Source organism: Trichechus manatus, unplaced genomic scaffold (assembly GCF_000243295.1).
Source record: "Trichechus manatus latirostris isolate Lorelei unplaced genomic scaffold, TriManLat1.0 scaffold00309, whole genome shotgun sequence".
NCBI lineage: Eukaryota > Metazoa > Chordata > Mammalia > Sirenia > Trichechidae > Trichechus > Trichechus manatus.
In genome coordinates, this window is record NW_004444245.1 from 983,379 (window position 1) to 1,001,088 (window position 17,710).

Here is a 17,710-nt window from a genome sequence, read left to right on the forward strand (position 1 = left end):
GAGAATTTATTGATTCTTTATTTTGGGAGCTTGCTGTAGCCATCATGGACTGCCTCTTTATGGGACTTGACATTGACTGTTGTCTCCGAGCCATCAAAAATTTATTATAATTTTACTTTGTGTTTGTTTAGTGAGACATAACTTCTTATTTTGTTTGGTTTTGATATGCCCAAATAGGCTGCTCGTGTGCACTAGTTTGATTTTTGACATCTTTGGATCTCTAATGTCCTGTCACCAGGTAATCAGTTCTGTAACTAAGTATGTGCACGCCGGAGTCCATTAAAATTTCCTATATGGGATCAGGTCGGGTGTGCAGGCAGTCGGTCACCAAGTGTGTGATGCAGACTCTCACCCCCAGTCCTAGAGAGGCATGGGTGATTGGTGCAGGCACTGGACTCTGGCTGTGGTAGGGGATCACACGCTGAGCCAGGCAGGGGGCTGACGGGTGCCCAGGGAGTCTGAAAGAAAAGTGTGTCCCTATTCTCTAGGGTGAATAGGTAGGTGAGTTTTGCAGCCGGGCTAAGAGCACCCCACTCTGTTGGCTGCAAAGACTTGAGGGCACCACTTTTGAACTCCTGTAGCAGGTGACTAGGCACTTTAGGAGCTACCACCAGTCCTCAAGACCCTGCTGCAGATCAATAAAAGTGCCTACTTGAGGGGCAGGGCTTTTTCGAGGGTCACAAATCTGCTCGTTCACAGCTGAAGCAGTTGAAGTTAAACTCAGATGTTTGCCCTGTTGTACTGTGGCAGTGAGGGCTAACACTGTTGAGATGGGTCCCCACAAGTCTATAAAGGAGTGTAAGGCCCTCAGAGTCTGCAGACCCCTGATTTCTGTGGCCAGCAAAGGAGCTGTGCCGACCCTGTGTTCCTGGCCTAGGGTAGCCAGCAGCTTGTTTGTTCCCTCTCCAAGGCCAGGAGAATGGGTCAGGACGCCTTTTGGGATCTACTTTCGGCCCAGTGGACTCATGGTGCAGAGCGGGGAGGGAGGAGGTAAAAGGAAGAGAGGTTTTTCCCAGATCCAGTGCAGAGCGCGGAGGGAGGAGGTAAAAGGGAGAGAGGTTTTTCCCAAATGGGCTTTTTTTTTTTTTTTTAAATCGCCGCGAAAGGGTGTGCGCATGTACTTACCCTAGCCTCTTGGGAGGTGCTCTTCACTGGTTCAGAGTGTCCAGGCAGAATCTCTGCTGCCGGGTCTCTCTCGATGTGGAAGCTGCTTCTTCAGCGTGCGTACAGCACAGCTGTTTGCCTGCTTCACCGCGGACCGACGTGGAGGTGTCTCTGCAGTTTCGCTGCTGCCACGGTTCTAGCGCTCCTCACCTCTTCCAAACGGTCTTCCTCTCCCGTATGACTCAGATGGACTTCTTAACCTTGCCTTGTTTAGGGCTGCCAGATGTTCACGTAGAATCATATCACTTGTTTTTCCAGGTCTTTGTTGTAAGAGGGATATAGGAAGCATCTAACTACTCTGCCATGTTGACCATGCCTCCGTCTGATCAGGATTCTTCTAGGCAATCTTTAATCAAAATGTTCAGTAATGATAGCCAGGAACCATCTCGTTCTTCCGGTCTTATGGCAAAGGAGGTAGTTTACGGAGGCAATTAGCCACACATTCCGTTTCCTTCTTCTATTCCTGTCTCTCTTCCTCTGTTGCTGCAGGCGAATAGAGACCAATTGTTGTGTCTTGGATGGCCCAGGCACTATGTAACCAACTAGGAGGTAGAACAGAAGCACTAAACACATTATTAGGCCAATTAATTGGGCTGTCCCACGTAAACCATGACCCTAAACCTCCAAACCAAGAAACCAAATCCCACGAGGTGTTTGGTTGTACATAAACAGTCTCATTTGCTGCTTCATTCACCAATCTGAGAAACAAAAATTGACACAGAAAAGAGGAAAGTCTCCCAACTTGTTTGAGGAAGTGTCCCCCATTTTCTGACTCTGTCACTCTGTTTCTTCCCTTTAAGGCAAACTTCGAGAAAGGACAATCCTACACCCCGTCTTCACTTCCTTACACTGGGATTGTTCTTGTCAAAGTCGCCAGTTGTTGCTAATTCAAGAAAGTTTTCTGAGGGTGGGTGGGGGGGAATCACTAACTAGATAGTAGATAAGTGTTAGCTTGGGTGAAGGGAAAGACAACACACAACACAGGGGAAATCAACACAACTTGACAAAAGCAAAGGCACAGAAGTTTCTTAGACACATCCAAACACTTTGAGAGACCAAGTTGCTGGGGCTGGGGGCTGAGGACCATAATCTTGGGGGACATCTAGGTCAATTGGCATAAGATAGTTCATAAAGAAAATGTTCTACATCCTACTTTGGTGAGTAGCGTCTGGGGTCTTAAAAGTTTTCGAGCCGCCATCGAAGATACATCTATTGGTCCCATCCCATCTGGAGCAAAGGAGAATGAAGCAAACCAAAGACACAAGGAAAATACTAGCCCAGAGGACTAAAGGACCACATGAACCAGAGCCTCCACCAACCTGAGTCCAGCACAACTAGAAGGTACCCGGCTACCACCACTGACTGCTCTGACATGGGTCATAACAGAGAGCCCTAGACACAGCGGGAGAAAAATGTAGAAGAAAATTCAAATTCATGAAAAAAGACCAGACTTAGTGGTCTGGCAGAGACTGGAGGAGCCCCCGAGACTATGGCCCCCGGACACTCTGCTAACTCAGAATTGAAATCACTCCCGAAGCCCACTTTTCAGACAAAGATTAGACAGACCTATAAAACAAACAATAACACGCTTAAGGGACGTGCTTCTTAGTTCAGTGAAATATACAAGACCAAATGGGCAACTCCTGCCCAAAAGCAAGATACGAAGGCAGGAAGGGACAGGAACTGGACGAATGGACACTGGGAACCTAGGGTGGAAAGGGGGGACAGTGCTGTCACATTGTGGGGATTGCAACCAGTGTGTGTAAGGGAATTAAAGAAAAGAAATTGAGGTACCTGAGAAGATATGAAATGGCCAGTTGGAGGATTGGGTTTGCTGGTTCCATTTTCACCCTAGTGGCAGCCATCTTTCGTACTGTTTCTAAGAGAAGAATATCTGGTGGTGACATAACTACACTGTGACCCCTCCCTGTCACATACTCGTGTAATTACCACATGGTAACCAATCTAAGAAAGAGATGTACACCCTTTTAAGCCAATTGCCTTACAGAGCTTGCCCAGAAAGCCCTGTCTCACGAGTTCATGCCACAGGAAGTCCTACCTTAAAATGATCTACTACAAATTCAGTAATGTCTTTCAGTGATCTAAGTTTGTAAATACCAGTCAAGTAACGTGTTTCATATCCATCGTTCCCCTTCTATAAAACGTCACTGCTGAGTTACCATTTTGGATTGCTGGATTCCACTGCATAGAATTCAGTCTATTCCCAGCTCGAGCTGTCTTTTTTCTTTCAATAAATCTCTCAATTTTACATTAATCAGAGTATGGATAGTTACTCTAGGACAAACAATATGTGTATAAAGTTTTGAATGAGAAACTAACTTCAGCCGTAAACTTTCACCTAAAGCACAACAAAATAAAAAAAAGAAGTTTTCTGTCCTCATCTGCCCTTTTGAAGCATTTGACACTGACATTGTTAATCATTGTGCCCTTGAAATCACGCTTCTTCCTGGGTGTTCCCTCACCTCTTTTGAAGTTCTCAATCAGATTTCTTTTCTGGACTCTCCTCCTCCCTACCCATGATAGGTACTGGTGGTCCTCTGGATTCTATCCCAGACCCTCTTCTCTCCTCCCTCTAAGTGGTGACATGTACCTCTCGTCTGTATCAATGTGGTACAGTGAATTATTTAATATGGACCTTCTAGCCATATCTTTGTGACTCCACACAATGATTGGGTGGGACCATGCAAATAAGATGTGCTGTGGTGGTTGGTGTTGTGAGTTGGCTTGGCTAGGCCATGATTCCCAGTATTGTGTGGCTGTCCTCCATTTTGTGATCTGATGTAATTATCCTAATTGTCCTCCATTTTATGTGTTGTAAATCCTAACCTCTATATGTTAATGAGGCAGGATTAGTGTGGAGTGTATCTTGAGTCACAACCTTGTAGGAGGGTGTGACTCAAGTCGTACCCTTACTCAAGTCACACGCTTCCCTGAGGTGGGAGCTGCACCCAGTGTATATATGTGGGTATAAAATGGCGTGGGGGTGGAGTCTGACCTCTTCTCTCTTCACAAGCGGGAAGAAGAATCAAGATCAACAGGCCAAGGCTGATTCCTGTGAGGCAGAGGACAGACATGCCTCCTCTCTCTGCCATCTTTACCAACTCTGACACCAACCATCCCTCCCATGGCAGTCTCTACTTCTCTACTGGGTTCCATAATTCGTTGCAATGGCCGCACAGGACTTATTGACAATACTCACGATTATGAGGTTTATTGGGGGAAGTAACAGGTTACAATTCAGGCTCAGGAATACTCAGGATACAGTTCTTCCATCAGTACAACCTCTTTCAGCTGCGCTTGCCGGCACACCTCTCTTTGGCTCTAGGCCTCTGGCCTGCTCAGGCCAAGCGTTACAAAGCTCTTTTAGCCCCTGCTCATAAGTGCCCACCCCCACGCATCTGTCAGTGTGTCGTACTATGGGGGCTTGTGTATTGCTGTGATGCTGGAAGCTATGCCACCAGTATTTCAAGTACCAGTGGGGTCACCCATGGTGGACAGGTTTCAGCTGAGCTTCCATACTAAGAAAGACTAAAAGAAAGACCTGGCGGTGTACTTCTGAAAAAAATTAGCCAGTGAAAACTTTATGAAATCCTCACAACTGGACCAATAAGCAACATCACGATAAACAGAGTGTCATGGATTGAATTATTTCCCCCCCCCAAAATGTGTGTATCAATTTGACTGGGCCATGATTTCCAGTACTGTGTGGTTGTCCTCCATTTTGTGACTGTAATTTTATGTTAAAGAGGATTACGGTGGATTGTATAACATCCTTACTAAGGTCACATCGCGGATCCAATGTAAAGGGAATTTCCCTGGGGTGTGGCCTGCACCACCTTTTATCTCTGTAGAGATAAAAAGGAAAGGGAAGCAAGCAGAGAGAGGGGGATCTCATACCACCAAGAAAGCAGCGCTGGGAGCGGAGCACGTCCTTTGGATCCAGGGTCCCTGCGCAGAGAAGCTCCTAGTCGGGGGGAAGATTGATGAGAAGGCGGACAGGGAGAGAAAGCCTTCCCCTGGAGCTGACACCCTGAATTTGGACTTTTAGCCTACTTTCCTGTGAGGAAATAAACTTCTCTTTGTGAAAGCCATCTGCGTGTGGTATTTCTGTTATAGAAGCACTAGATGACTAAGACATGGAGAAAAGATCGAAGTTGTCAAAGATTTCATTTTACTTGGATCCACAATCAACACCCATGGAAGCAGCAGTGAATAAATCAAAAGACTGATTGCATCGGCCAACTCTGCTGCAAAAGACCTCTTTAAAGTTTTGAAAAGCAAAGATGTCACCTTGTAGACTAAGGTGTGCCTGACCCAAGCCATGGTGTTTTCAATTGCCTCATATGCATGCAAAAGCTGGACAGTGTATAAGGAAGACCGAAGAAGAATTCATGCCTTTGAATTGTGGTGTTGGTGAAGAATACTGAATATTCCATGGACTGCCAAAAGAACAAACAAATCTATCTTGGAAGAAGTACAGGCAGAGTGTTCCTTAGAAGTGAGGATGGCGAGACTTAGTCTCACATACTTTGGACATATTATCAGGAGCGACCAGTCCCTGGAGAAGGACATCATGCTTGGTAAAGTAGAGGGTCAGTGAAAAAGAGGAAGACCCTCATAGAGATGGACTGACACAGTGGCTGCAGCAATGGGCTCAAGGATAACAATGACCACGAGGATGGTGCAGGACCGGGCAGCGTTTCGTTCTGTTGTACACAGGGTCGCTAAGAGTCAGAAGTGACTCAACGGCACCTAACAACACAACAGTAAGTGCCCAGAAGCACCCCACACTGCCAGTAAGCCTTGGCCCAAAGGCAGTCAGCTTTCTCACTCCGTGGGCCAGGAAGCCCACTGCACGGTCTCCTGCCAGTCTCTCCTGCCACCGCTTCTTGCCATCTTTAGGGTTTCAGCTTGCTGTCTCCTGGGTCCAGGAGTTTCTCAATACAGGGATCCTGAGTCCAAAGGATGCACTCTCTGCTCCTGGCTGTCCTTCCTTGGTGGTGGTGGGATCCTCTCTTTCCTGCCTCTGGGGTGGTTCATATCAAGCCCAGCGGGATGACAAAGCTGACCAATCCCCTTGGTGGGCCACAATTACCCTACATGCACAGTCCCACCCAATCACTTGGGTGGGAGTTACAAGACCATGGTGAGAAAGGACACACAAAAGCGACCCATCACACCGCAGTGGGTACTCTGGTGGGGTTCTCTCACTCTGTATGTGAATCCTGCATCTGGCTCATCATTGTCTGACATCCAATTCTTGGGACGTGAGCCAGTGGCCTGCTGTCAGTGTCTAAATGGTCTCAGAGAACAGAGGATTATTTTCAAGCCTTGAGGGCTAATGTAACGTGTTCTGCTGACTTACTTGGCGCCTGTTATCCCTTCTTTCCCCCCAGTTTCTCCCATTTGTAATGGAAATGTCTAGCTTGTGCCTGTTCCACCATTGTACTTTGGAGGCAGATAACTTGTATTCTAGATTTCACAGATGAAGAGGAGTTTTTGAATTTTGGACTTGGAGTTAATTTAAGACTTTTGCTATGATATGATAAGGGAATGTGTTTTCTATGTTGCAAGGACATGAATTTTTGGGGGCCAAAGGGTGGAATGTTATGGACTGAATTGTGTCCCCAAAAAATGTGCGTCAACTTGGCTCGGCCATGATTCTCAGCATTATGTGACTGTCCACCATTTTGTCATTTGATGTGATTTTTCTATGAGTTGTAAATCTTACCTTTATGATGTTAATGAGGCAGGATTAGAGGCAATTATGTTAATGAGGCAGGACTCCATCTACAAGATTAGGTTGTGTCTTAAGTCAATCTCTCTTGAGATATAAAAGAGAGAAGCAAGCAGAGAGACAGAGGGACCTCATACCACCAAGAAAGCAAAGCTGAGACCAGAGCCTGTCCTTTGGACCTGAGGTTCCTGAGCTGAGAAACTCCTTGACTGGGGGAAGATTGATGACAAGGACCTTTCTCCAGAGCTGACAGAGAGAGAAAGCCTTCCCCTGGAGCTGACACCCTGAATTCAGACTTGTAGCCTACTAGACTGTGAGAGAATAAATTTCTCTTTCTTAAAGCCATCCACTTGTGGTATTTATGTTATAGCAGCACTAGATAATGAAGACAGAAACCATCTCAAAAATAGATTTGACACATTGAACACTAATGACCAAGGACCAGATAAGTTATGGGATGACATCAAGGACATTATACATGAAGAAAGCAAGAGGTCATTAAAAAGACAGGAAAGAAAGAAAAGACCAAAATGGATGTCAGAAGAGACTTGGAAACTTGCTCTTGAAAGTCCAGCAGCTAAAGCAAAAGGGAGAAATGATGAAGTAAAAGAGCTGAACAGAAGATTTCAAAGGGTGGCTCGAGAAGACAAAGTAAAGTGTTATAATGACATGTGCAAAGAACTGGAGATAGAGAACCAAAAGGGAAGAACATGCCTGGCATTTCTCAAGCTGAGAGAACTGAAGAAAAAATTCAAGCCTCAAGTTGCAATACTGAAGGATTCTACTGGGAAACTATTAAACGAGGCAGGAAGCATCAAAGGAAGATGGAAGGAATGCACAGAGTTACTATACCAAAAAGAATTGGTCAACGTTCAACCATTTCAACAGGTAGCATATGATCAAGAAGGGATGGTATTGAAGGAAGAAGTCCAAGCTGCACTGAAGGCACTGGCCAAAAAGCAGGCTCCAGGAATTAATGGAACACCAATTGAGATGTTTCAACAAATGGATGCAACGTTGTAAGAGCTCACTCATCCATGCCAAGAAATTTGGAAGACAGCTACCTGGCCCACCGACTGGGAGAGATCCATATTTGTGCCCATTCCAAAGAAAGGTGATACAGCAGAATACGGAAATTGTTAAATAACATCATTAATATCACACACAAGAAAAATTTTGCTAAATATAAATCAAAAATGGTTGCAGCAGTACATCGACAGGGAGCTTCCAGAAATTCAATCCAGATTCAGAAGAGGACGTGGAAGGAAGGATATCATTGCTGATGTCAAATGGATCTTGGCAAAAAGCAGAGAATAATACTAGGAAGATGTTTATCTGTGTTTTATTGACTATGCCAAGGTATTCCACTGTGTGGATCATAACAAATTATGGATAACATTGCAAAGAATAGGAATTCCAGAACACTTAATTGTGGTCATGCAGAACCGGTACCTAGACCATGAGGCAGTTGTTCCAACAGAACGAGGGAATACTGCGTGGCTTAAAATCAGGAAAGGTGTGTGTCAGGGTTGTATCCTTTCACTGTACTTATTCGATCTGTAGGCTGAGCAAATAATCCGAGAAACTAGACTATCTGAAGAAGAATGCGGCATCAGGAAATGTGGCATCAGGATCGGATCGGAGGAAGACATTAGCAATCTGAGATATGCAGATGACACAACCTTGCTTGCAGATAGTGAAGAGGACTTGAAGCACTTACTGATGAAAATCAAAGACCACAGCCTTCAGTATGGATTACACCTCAACATAAAGAAAACAAAAAGCCTCACAACTGGACCAATAAGCAATATTATGATAAACGGAGAAAAGACTGAAGTTGTCAAGGATTCCATTTTACTTGGATCCACAATCAACGCCCACGGAAGCAGCAGTCAAGAAATCAAACGACGTATATTGCATTGGGCAAATCTGCTGCAAAAGACTTCTCTAAAGTGTTGAAAAGCAAAGACGTCACCTTGAGGATTAAGGTGCCCCTGACCCAAGCCATGGTGTTTTCAATCCCCTCATATGCATTTGAAAGCTGGACAATGAATAAGGAAGACTGAAGAAGAAGTGATGCCTTTGAATTGTGGTATTGGTGAAAAATGTTGACTATACCATGGACTACCAGAAGAACGAACAGGTCTGTCTTGGAAGTACAACCAAATGTTCCTTAGAAGCAAGGATGGCGAGACTTCGTCCCACGTACTTTGACCAGTCCCTGGAGAAGGACATCATGCTTGGTAAAGTAGAGGGTCAGGGAAAAAGAGGGAGCTCCTCAACGTGATGGATTGACACAGTGTCTGCAACAATGGGCTCAAACAGCAACGATTGTGAGGATGGCGCAGGACTGGGTAGTATTTCCTTATGTTGTACAAAGAGTCACTACGAGTCGGAACGCACTCCAAGGAACCTAACAACAAGGAGAACGCGTGCGTGCGGGAGTCTGTGGAGCGGAGACCGCTCCGCCCTTTTTGCCCCGCCCCCTCCAACCCCACCCCCGCTCTCTCCAAACGGTCGGGGTCGCCCGTCCCTGGTTGCAGCCTGCGCTGGCGGGCGGGTTCCGAGAAGCGGCTGAGTTCTGCCACGCCCTCTTTCCCACTGGGAGAGTGCGCGCCTGGAGACACTTACAGCCAACCATTGAAGAGGAGCTGCCGTGAATGGCGTGGGCTTCGTCCAATCACCTTCGGGTCTAGCGAGCATGTCTGCATCCGGGCCAATGGCGGCTCGCGGAGGTGCTTGGGCGGGGCGGAGGTCACCTGATCACGGCGGCGGCTGCATCTAGGCAGTACAGGCCGAGGATATGGCGGCGGCGGCGGCCCGGGTGCGGGCGGGGTCGCGGCGGGTCCCAGCGCTCTGGCGGATGCGGTGGCTGCCACTGTTGCTGTCAGTGACGGCGGCGGCGGTGGCGGCGGAGCAGCAGGTGCCGCTGGTGCTGTGGTCGAGTGACCGGTGAGCGGGCCTGGCCGGGGCGGCTCCAGGGGCGGCGGGTTCTGCAGCCGGGCCGCACTCGCCTGACCCCGGGACTAGCCTCGGCAGGGGGAGGCGAGGCCCAGAGAGGGACTGCCCCTTGCCGGGGAGCGGCGGCGAGTCCGCCGGGGTCAGAGCTGCTCTGCTGGTCGAGCTCCCTGCCCCACGCACGAGCCGGGAGCTGGGCGTCCACGGGCTTCGGCTTTTAAGCCAGGCGTCCCGCTTGATGGCACTCTTCTGTTCCGTGGCAGGGATCTGTGGGCACCGGCAGCCGACGCTCACGAGGGTCACATCACCAGCGACATGCAGCTGTCTACCTACTTGGACCCCGCCCTCGAGCTGGGCCCCCGGAATGTGCTGCTATTCCTGCAGGACAAGGTGCGCCGCCCAGGCCTCCGTCATCAGTAGTCAGGCAGGCTGCCTTCCCCCCACGATACTTACGCCCATTCTCCAAGGGAAGCTTCGGTGACCTTGTCCCAGCTGTGGAGAAGGGTGGCGCGCCTCCGTGGAAGGCCTGTAGGAGAAGCTTCAGTGGGAATGGTGGGAGCGGCTGAAGGGCACTGCCTTGATTGGGAATGAAAGGGGCCACATACCATATACCTACTCAGTACCAAGCACTTCAGGTACACGCTGTGACCTCCCCCCTCCTATGCTGGAGATTGTCCTCCGTCCCTGTTTTACAGATGCAAAGACTGATGCCCAGGGAGGGCAAGTGGCTTGCCCAAGGTCACACAGCTAATGAGTGGCAGAGTTGTGATTCTAATTGAAATGATGATAATAGGGATGATCGCAAAGTGATCGTTCCCGAGTGCAGCCTGTGCTAAGTTGATATGATCTTGGTTTCACTGCCAAGGAAGCAGGTTCGTAAAGAGGCAATGACTGCTAACGGTCCGTGGTTTATAGACACCACACTCGGTTCCAGCTTGAGAATGTTGGACCCCACCAGTTTGTCCTCGTAACGAGTATGCTGTTTCCCCTCCCATCGGGCCTCCCTGGCCTCCAAGCAGGCATACAGGCCGTGAGAAGAGTCTAGGCAGCTAGAATCGGTGTCTGGGAGGCTGTGGAACCTCGGTTTCACCGTTCCTTGCCAGTGGCCTTTGCCGCTCCTGCGGTCGTGCTGTTGCCTGGTGGGTAGATAGTGGTGGTCACGCTGGCCCAGTCCTCCCAGGAGGTGGCAAATAATGCAGTCAGACTTCAACTCAGTCTAGTTCTACCACTTACTAGTCTTTGGACAAAGAAAAGAATCTTTGTGAATGTCAGTCCCTGCATCTGGAAAATGAAGACGCCGCCCGCACGAAAGGATCGTGAGGGGTAATTCTTCTAAGCCGTGTGAAACATCTGGCTGAGGTCTCGTCTCACGGCATTCGTTCGTTCGTTCGTTCGTTCATTCGCCGAGGTGGACTGCCTCCTCGTTCGTTCGTTCATTCGCCGAGGTGGAATGCCTGCTGTGTACTGGTTGGTGTTCGGTACTGAGGATAACAGTGAGCAGAATCACCCAGGTCTCTGTCACCAGGAAGCTGGCATTCTCGTGGGGTGACCAGTAATTGTGAAGTGGGTGGATAATATAGTCTCAGTGCTGTATTCTTTAAAGAAGGAAGCCGGCTAGGGGACCTAGTGACTGGGGATGCTGTCTCAGTTCAAGGTGGTCAGCCAAGGCCTCTCTGAGGAGGGAATACTGAGTGAGTGAGGGAGCCATGTGGGTGTGAGGGAAGGACATTCCAGGCAGAGGGAACAGCAGGTGCAGATGCTCTGGGCCAGCAGTGCTCTTGGTGAGCTCGGGGAAGAGCCGATGTGTGGCTGGCTGGCTGGCTGGCTGGCTGGCTGGCTGGCTGGCTGGCTGGCGTGTGTAGTGCGTGAGAAGGGGGAGGAGACACCAGGCAGCCTGGGGATGAGGTAGGCCTGGCGGGCTATGGAAGAAGGTTGGGAGTGACAGGATGGGACAGTAGTGGTTCCTTCTCTGTTCTCAGGAACCCTGGCTTCCCCTGGCTCTAGGGAGGAGAGCCGAGGCCCCTAAAGTGGGTTAGCTTTCCTGCCCGGGGTGAGGGGCGGGGGAGGCTGGGCAGGTTTGTGTACTAAACAGTGTCGTTAGAGAAGCTGATTAAGATTGCTTGGCCTCCAGACGGAACTGAGAAAAGCCAGCGGAAGCTGGAGCTGGCTTGGGGTGGGGGTGGGAGTTGAAGGACATCTCTAGGTTGTGGAGGAAAAAGGTTGAGGGTGGGGTTCCTGTGGGCTGGGGAGCACGAAAGACTGAGTGCTTCTGCCAGCATCTTCCAAGATTCCACCTCTGTCTCCTCTTCAAAAAGGGTCCTAGTCCAGCCTGCACCCATAGCGGCCTTTGTCCTCACCTTCAATCCTAAGAGGCCTTCAGGGGATGTCCTTGGCTGCCACTCCCCACCCTGTCCCTGGTCCCCAGCCCCCAGCTTCCCTCTTCCCTACCAAGTTCCTCTTGTCCCTCTGTGAGAGGTGGCTGACTCTGACTGAGATGACCACAAGTCAGCTGCTGGCACAGATTCTGCGCCGATTCCTCCCAGCCCCGTGACCACCGTCTTCCCACCCTGCCTGAGCCCTGAGCACGCCGCAGGGAAGGAAGAGAACCCTCCCCCCTTGCTGTTCTCGCTACCAGACCACGTCTTTCTGTAAATGCAGCTTGCTGGGCCCGCTCCTGGCCCCGGCCCCTTGACCTTGTCCAGTCTCATGAGCCCTTCTCCCCCTGCTTCCCTCCTAGCTGAGCATCGAGGATTTCACCGCATACGGTGGGGTGTTTGGCAACAAGCAGGACAGCGCCTTCTCGAACCTGGAGGTAAGAGCCCTGTGTGGCATCCAGGTGGCCTGCACCCCACCCCAGCCCTGTGTGTGGCATCCAGGCGTCCTGTTCCCCACCCCAGCACAGTAAGAACTGTGCCTTCGGTCACAAGACCTGGGCCCTGAGTGTCAGGCAGGGCTGCAGGGTGGGTTGGACACCGACCAGCCACTAGTCCCTCACTGACCCTGCCTTCCTTCCCCCCGACCCCAGAATGCCCTGGCCCTGGCCCCCTCCTCACTGGTGCTCCCTGCGGTTGACTGGTATGCCGTCAGCACCCTGACCACCTACCTTCAGGAGAAACTTGGGGCCAGCCCCCTGCACGTGGACCTGGCCACACTCCGGGAGCTGAAGCTCAATGCCAGCCTCCCGGCCTTGCTGCTCATCCGGTTGCCCTACACAGCCAGGTACAGCCCTGTCCTCAACCTGCAGCTCCCGCGCCAGGGGAGCCACTGGGCCCGGAGACCATTGAGGCCTGGGCCTGGGCTCTGGTAGCACAGTGCAACCAAAGGAGATGGTCCTTTCATTTGGCTCCTCGAAGCCCCTCTGGAAGGTGCCTGTGTGGCCAGAGGAGTGAGGGGATTGTGTGTGGAGGGCAGTGAGCCTGGCTCCCTAGCTGCAGCGTGCAGGGCCAATGAGCAGGGAGCGTGGGCAGGTGCGGTGAGCCAGTACTCCGAGGCCTTGGCCTTGAGTGGAGGCTGCTGAGTGGTGGGAGGTGGCAGGGTGGCTGGGCGCAGGGCAGGGGGACCGTGCAAAGGCCAGCTGTTGGCACTCAAGGGCCGGGGCTGCCTACAGGAAGGCACTAACACTCCGTCTCTCTGACAGCGCTGGCGTGATGGCTCCCCGGGAAGTCCTCACAGGCAACGGTGAGTGGCATCGGACATGTACCCTTACCTGACCCCCACCAATCCCCATCCACTTGTGTGACACGGCTGGTGCCACGACCCCAAAGAGCTGGCCGGCAGAGATGCCCAGGAGCGCCTCAGCTTCCTCCTTACTCCCAGGGAGGCCCTGCCTGCTCCTCGCTTCCCTCTACCAGAATAAATCCAAGACTTTTGGCAGTAATAGACTGGTAACATGTGAAAATCCAATTTAGGGGACATGGCTTTTTGCCACGAAGGACAGTTATGCCGAAGGAGAGGTTGCTATCGTGTCAGAGTAGAACCGTGCTCCATAGGGTTTTCAGCAGCTGATTTTTTGGAAGGAGATCACCAGGCCTTTTCTCCGAGGCACCTCTGGGTGGACTCTTACTGCCAACCTTTTGGTTAGCAGCCAAGCACTTAACCGTTTGCACCACCCAGGGACTCCTTGGGAACCTCACGTGAATGGATGTGGAGATAGTTACAGCTATAGCCACGGTTCTGTGTATTTCTATCCGTATTTCTATCCGTATTGCTGTATCTGTGTCCGTATTTCTATATCCATGCCCACACCTGTGTATCCCTATCTGTACCCGTATGCCTATATCCGTATCTATGTGTATTTTCTCGTTTCTCCTTGTTACAGCTTGTCATTAGGGAATCCATGACCAAGGCTTCTGGGGTCCAGGGGAGGCTGGGTGGAGGGTGGGATGAGGAACCGCTGCTGTTCGGTGAAGGGGTTTCAAAGCACCACGGCCCAGATGACGAGCCGTTTGCGGTGGTGGGACGTCCCAGTGGGGACAGGTGGTAGTTCCCACCTCCGCCAGGTGATCCCGTTGTGCATCATCAGCGTGTGACCCAGCTCTTTGCTCTCCCCATCCACGTAGACGAGGTCATTGGGCAGGTGCTGAGCACACTCAAGTCCGAGGATGTCCCGTACACAGCGGCCCTCACGGCAGTCCGCCCTTCCAGGGTACGTGCCCTTCCCTGCAGGGTGCTCTGGGAGGTGACGGGTGGCGGGCCCCAGGCAGGGCCGCTGTGGGCTGAGGACATTGACATGGGGTGGCTCCGTGTGGAGGACCCGGGCTTCCTCCAGACGGTAGGTGCTAATCTTGCCCCGTGAGCTCATGGCTTGGTGGATGTGAAAATGAGTCAAGGTGGTTCCTGAGATGAAGGAATTAGGAATACCATACAGGCTGCGGCCTGGCTGGGGAGGGCTTCTTGGAGGAAGGGCTCTGAGTCTGGCCAGTGGGTGTTCAGGTGGTGAAGAGGATTGCCCTCCGGGGAGGGGGGCAGGGCAGGGTAGCTGGTTTGGGGCTTGAGTCCAGTGGGGTGGTGAGAAGGCTCATTGGCTGTCCCCACAGGTGGCCCGGGATGCAGCCATGGTGTCTGGGGGTCTAGGTCGGCAGCTGCTAGAAAAAGCGACAGAGGCAGATGTGACTCACCCCCCTGTGAGCTACAATGACACAGCCCCCCGGATCCTGCTCTGGGCCCAGAACTTCTCTGTGACTTACAATGGCCAGACGGAGGACCTGACCTCCCTCACTTTCGGGGCCCAGGAACTCAACCTGACTGGCTCGTTCTGGAACAGCTCTGCCGCCGGGTGAGGACGCTCGGGCTGGGGAGGAACTTGGCCACAGAGGTGCTGTTCCTGCCCCTGTGGGTCAGGGTCAGCGGGGGGCAGTCGGGGGTGGGGATGGCATGGTCTTGTAGGGTGTGGTCACTGGCACGTGGGTAGTCTCGTGCGCTGGGGCTGTGGGAGGGGGAGTTGCTCAGAGCTCTGTCTCCCCCATGCCTTCTGGGCCTTGGTTGGGACCTTTGTTATTGATACCTCATGGTCACCTGGGAACTTGGCACCTCCCCTAGAGCAGAATCTCCTGGACTGAACATAGGGCAAATACTAGGCCAGCTTCCTGAGCCAGCTCTGGGGTTCCTGTGCCCTTGCTGTGTGGGTAGAGAGACTGCTACTCTTCCATTTGCCCTCACCCCCAAAAACCCAACCCACGCACCACCGCAGCCCCACATGGAACTGAAAGAAGAGGCAGTGGACTCTGAGAACCAGAGGAACGAGCCTTGAGCTGGAGCTGGGAGACCTGGCTTCTAGTTCATTCCTGAGGTGAAATGAAATGTGACTGGGGGAAACATTCTCCCTCTCTGGGCCTCAGTTTTCCCATCTGTAAAGGGGGAGCACTACTTCCTCGGTTGTCATGAGGACCTGGGGACAGCTTAAGTAGGAGTAGACCCGAGAAACTTGGTCCTTGAAGGCACTCAAGGCCTTTTCCTCTGACCCCCCAGACTCGCGCTGACCTACGAGCAACTCTTCGGTACCATGGTGACGTTCAAGTAAGTTCTGGGGCTGCCGAGGTGGGGCAGGCTGGCCATGGCTGCGGCCTGCCCCACACGCCTGACCACTCGTGCTGCCCGTCCCCAGGTTCATCTTCGCTAGCCACTTCTACCCAGTGTCTGCCTGGCACTGGTTTACCATGGAGCGCCTCGAGATCCACAGCAATGGCTCTGTCGCCTACTTCAACGCCTCCCAGGTGACTGGGCCCAGCATCTACTCCTTCCACTGTCAGTACGTCAGCAGCCTCACCAAGAATGGCAATCTCCTCGTGCCCCACACGCAGCCCTCTGCGTGGGACGTGACACTTCGGGACTTCCAGGTATGGAGAGGGGAGCAGAGGCTGCAGAAGGGGGAGAGCGGCCTAAAGAGTCTCAGTGGCCTCGTCTGGGCTCCTGTAGTTGAGAGTCCCATTCCCATAGTGCCCCTGGCCCTGGGAGACTCGGAATGTCCACCACCTGGGGATCCCAGCCCTTGCTGGACATCCTCACTGTGTGGGGCCATGAGGGCCACCCTGACTATGTCTTGTCTGGCCCCAGATCCAGGCCTTCAATGTGACGGGCGAGCAGTTCTCCTACGCCAGTGACTGTGCCGGCTTTTTCTCCCCGGGCATCTGGATGGGGCTGCTGACCTCCCTCTTAATGCTCTTCATCTTCACCTACGGCCTGCACATGATCCTCAGCCTCAAGACCATGGACCGCTTCGACGACCACAAGGGCCCTGCTATCTCTCTGACCCAAATCGTGTGACCACCCCACGTTGCTGGGGGGCCGAGAGCCGTGGCTGTCACTTTTCCACCTCTGGTCACGCTGGACTGGAGGGCTGCTGGCCTGCCTCCCCTTTCCTCTCATAGCATGAACCCCAAGCTCCCTCACCCCGGCTTGCTTCCTCCTCTCTTCCACCCCGAGGGGCTTCCCTGGGGCTGCCCCCACCGCCGCCACCGTGTCTACCAACAAGATGTACATATATTTTGCGTAGATATTAGACAGATCTCCGAGGCTCAGTCGTTGTGAGGGGGAGGGAACGTTAATTCTAGGGACCCTTCCTCCCCCTTTCTCCTTATTCCCGTCTCTCGAACATCACCCCTTGCTGTTTACATTGCTTTTGTGTAGCAAATGCCCCCTCCCCAAGCTTTGTGGGGCTCCCTGCAGCAGCCCGGAGCTTGATAGTCCCTGAGTTTGGGGGGTATGGAAGTAGTATTTAACTGCGTGTCCTACTTGGCTGTCCTTACTTGATCCGTTTTTTGGTGATGTCGAGCTAAAAATAAGCAGTACAATGGGGTTTGTTTCTGTGGTCTGAGAAGGAAGGAACCTCCATGGCAGCTGGGTTGAGTGTGATCACTGTGTTTCTGGCATTTTCCCACCAGGAGTGCCTGGCAGGAGCCTGGGGGCACTTAGTTTGCTTACTAATAAAAACGGGTCACCATGAGTTGGGCCTCCGGTTCCTCATTTCTCCATGGGCAGAAGGGGGCTTGAGATGCGGGATGTGGCGGAGACGGCCAAGAGATGCAGAGGCCTCGCGGGGGTCCTGCTGGCAGCATCTCCAGAGGCCGGGAGAGGCTTTTGCCAGCTTGGCCCTTAACGGTTCAGCAGGAAGTGGGGTCCGTGCGGGGGCGACCAGGGTCGGGGCGGTGCTGAGTCACGGTTATGTGCAGCTCAGGGTGGGGGGGAGAGGCCGCCATGACAAAGGATACTCAGCCCTACGAGGAGGACCGCACGAAGGGCTGTAGGGCGCGGTCGGCCTCCCCGCACCGCCCGTCCCCGCGTGCCGCCCCCGGCCCTCCGCAGCGGTGCGTGGCCGAGGTGCGCCCCAGAGCA

At 52.2% G+C, this 17,710-nt stretch overlaps 1 protein-coding gene across 1 annotated transcript; it reads left to right on the forward strand.

The window, feature by feature from the left end:
* Nucleotides 1-9,718: 9,718 nt before the first annotated feature.
* Nucleotides 9,719-17,321, forward strand: ATP6AP1 (ATPase H+ transporting accessory protein 1). Its single transcript, XM_004390589.2, has 10 exons — nucleotides 9,719-9,874; nucleotides 10,144-10,270; nucleotides 12,618-12,692; nucleotides 12,906-13,099; nucleotides 13,518-13,558; nucleotides 14,440-14,525; nucleotides 14,917-15,155; nucleotides 15,848-15,895; nucleotides 15,984-16,215; nucleotides 16,433-17,321. The coding sequence occupies exons 1-10, from the start codon at nucleotides 9,726-9,728 to the stop codon at nucleotides 16,640-16,642; spliced, it is 1,401 nt and encodes a 466-aa protein (XP_004390646.1). The 5' UTR covers nucleotides 9,719-9,725; the 3' UTR covers nucleotides 16,643-17,321.
* Nucleotides 17,322-17,710: the final 389 nt, after the last annotated feature.

Bases quoted from the DNA above. Each gene is read 5' to 3' on its own strand.
- ATP6AP1 (XM_004390589.2), top strand. From the start codon at position 9,726: ATGGCGGCGGCGGCGGCCCGGGTGCGGGCGGGGTCGCGGCGGGTCCCA. The intron at 13,559-14,439 runs GTGAGTGGCATC...CCATCCACGTAG, and splicing joins GGAAGTCCTCACAGGCAACG to ACGAGGTCATTGGGCAGGTG. The intron at 16,216-16,432 runs GTATGGAGAGGG...GTCTGGCCCCAG, and splicing joins TGACACTTCGGGACTTCCAG to ATCCAGGCCTTCAATGTGAC.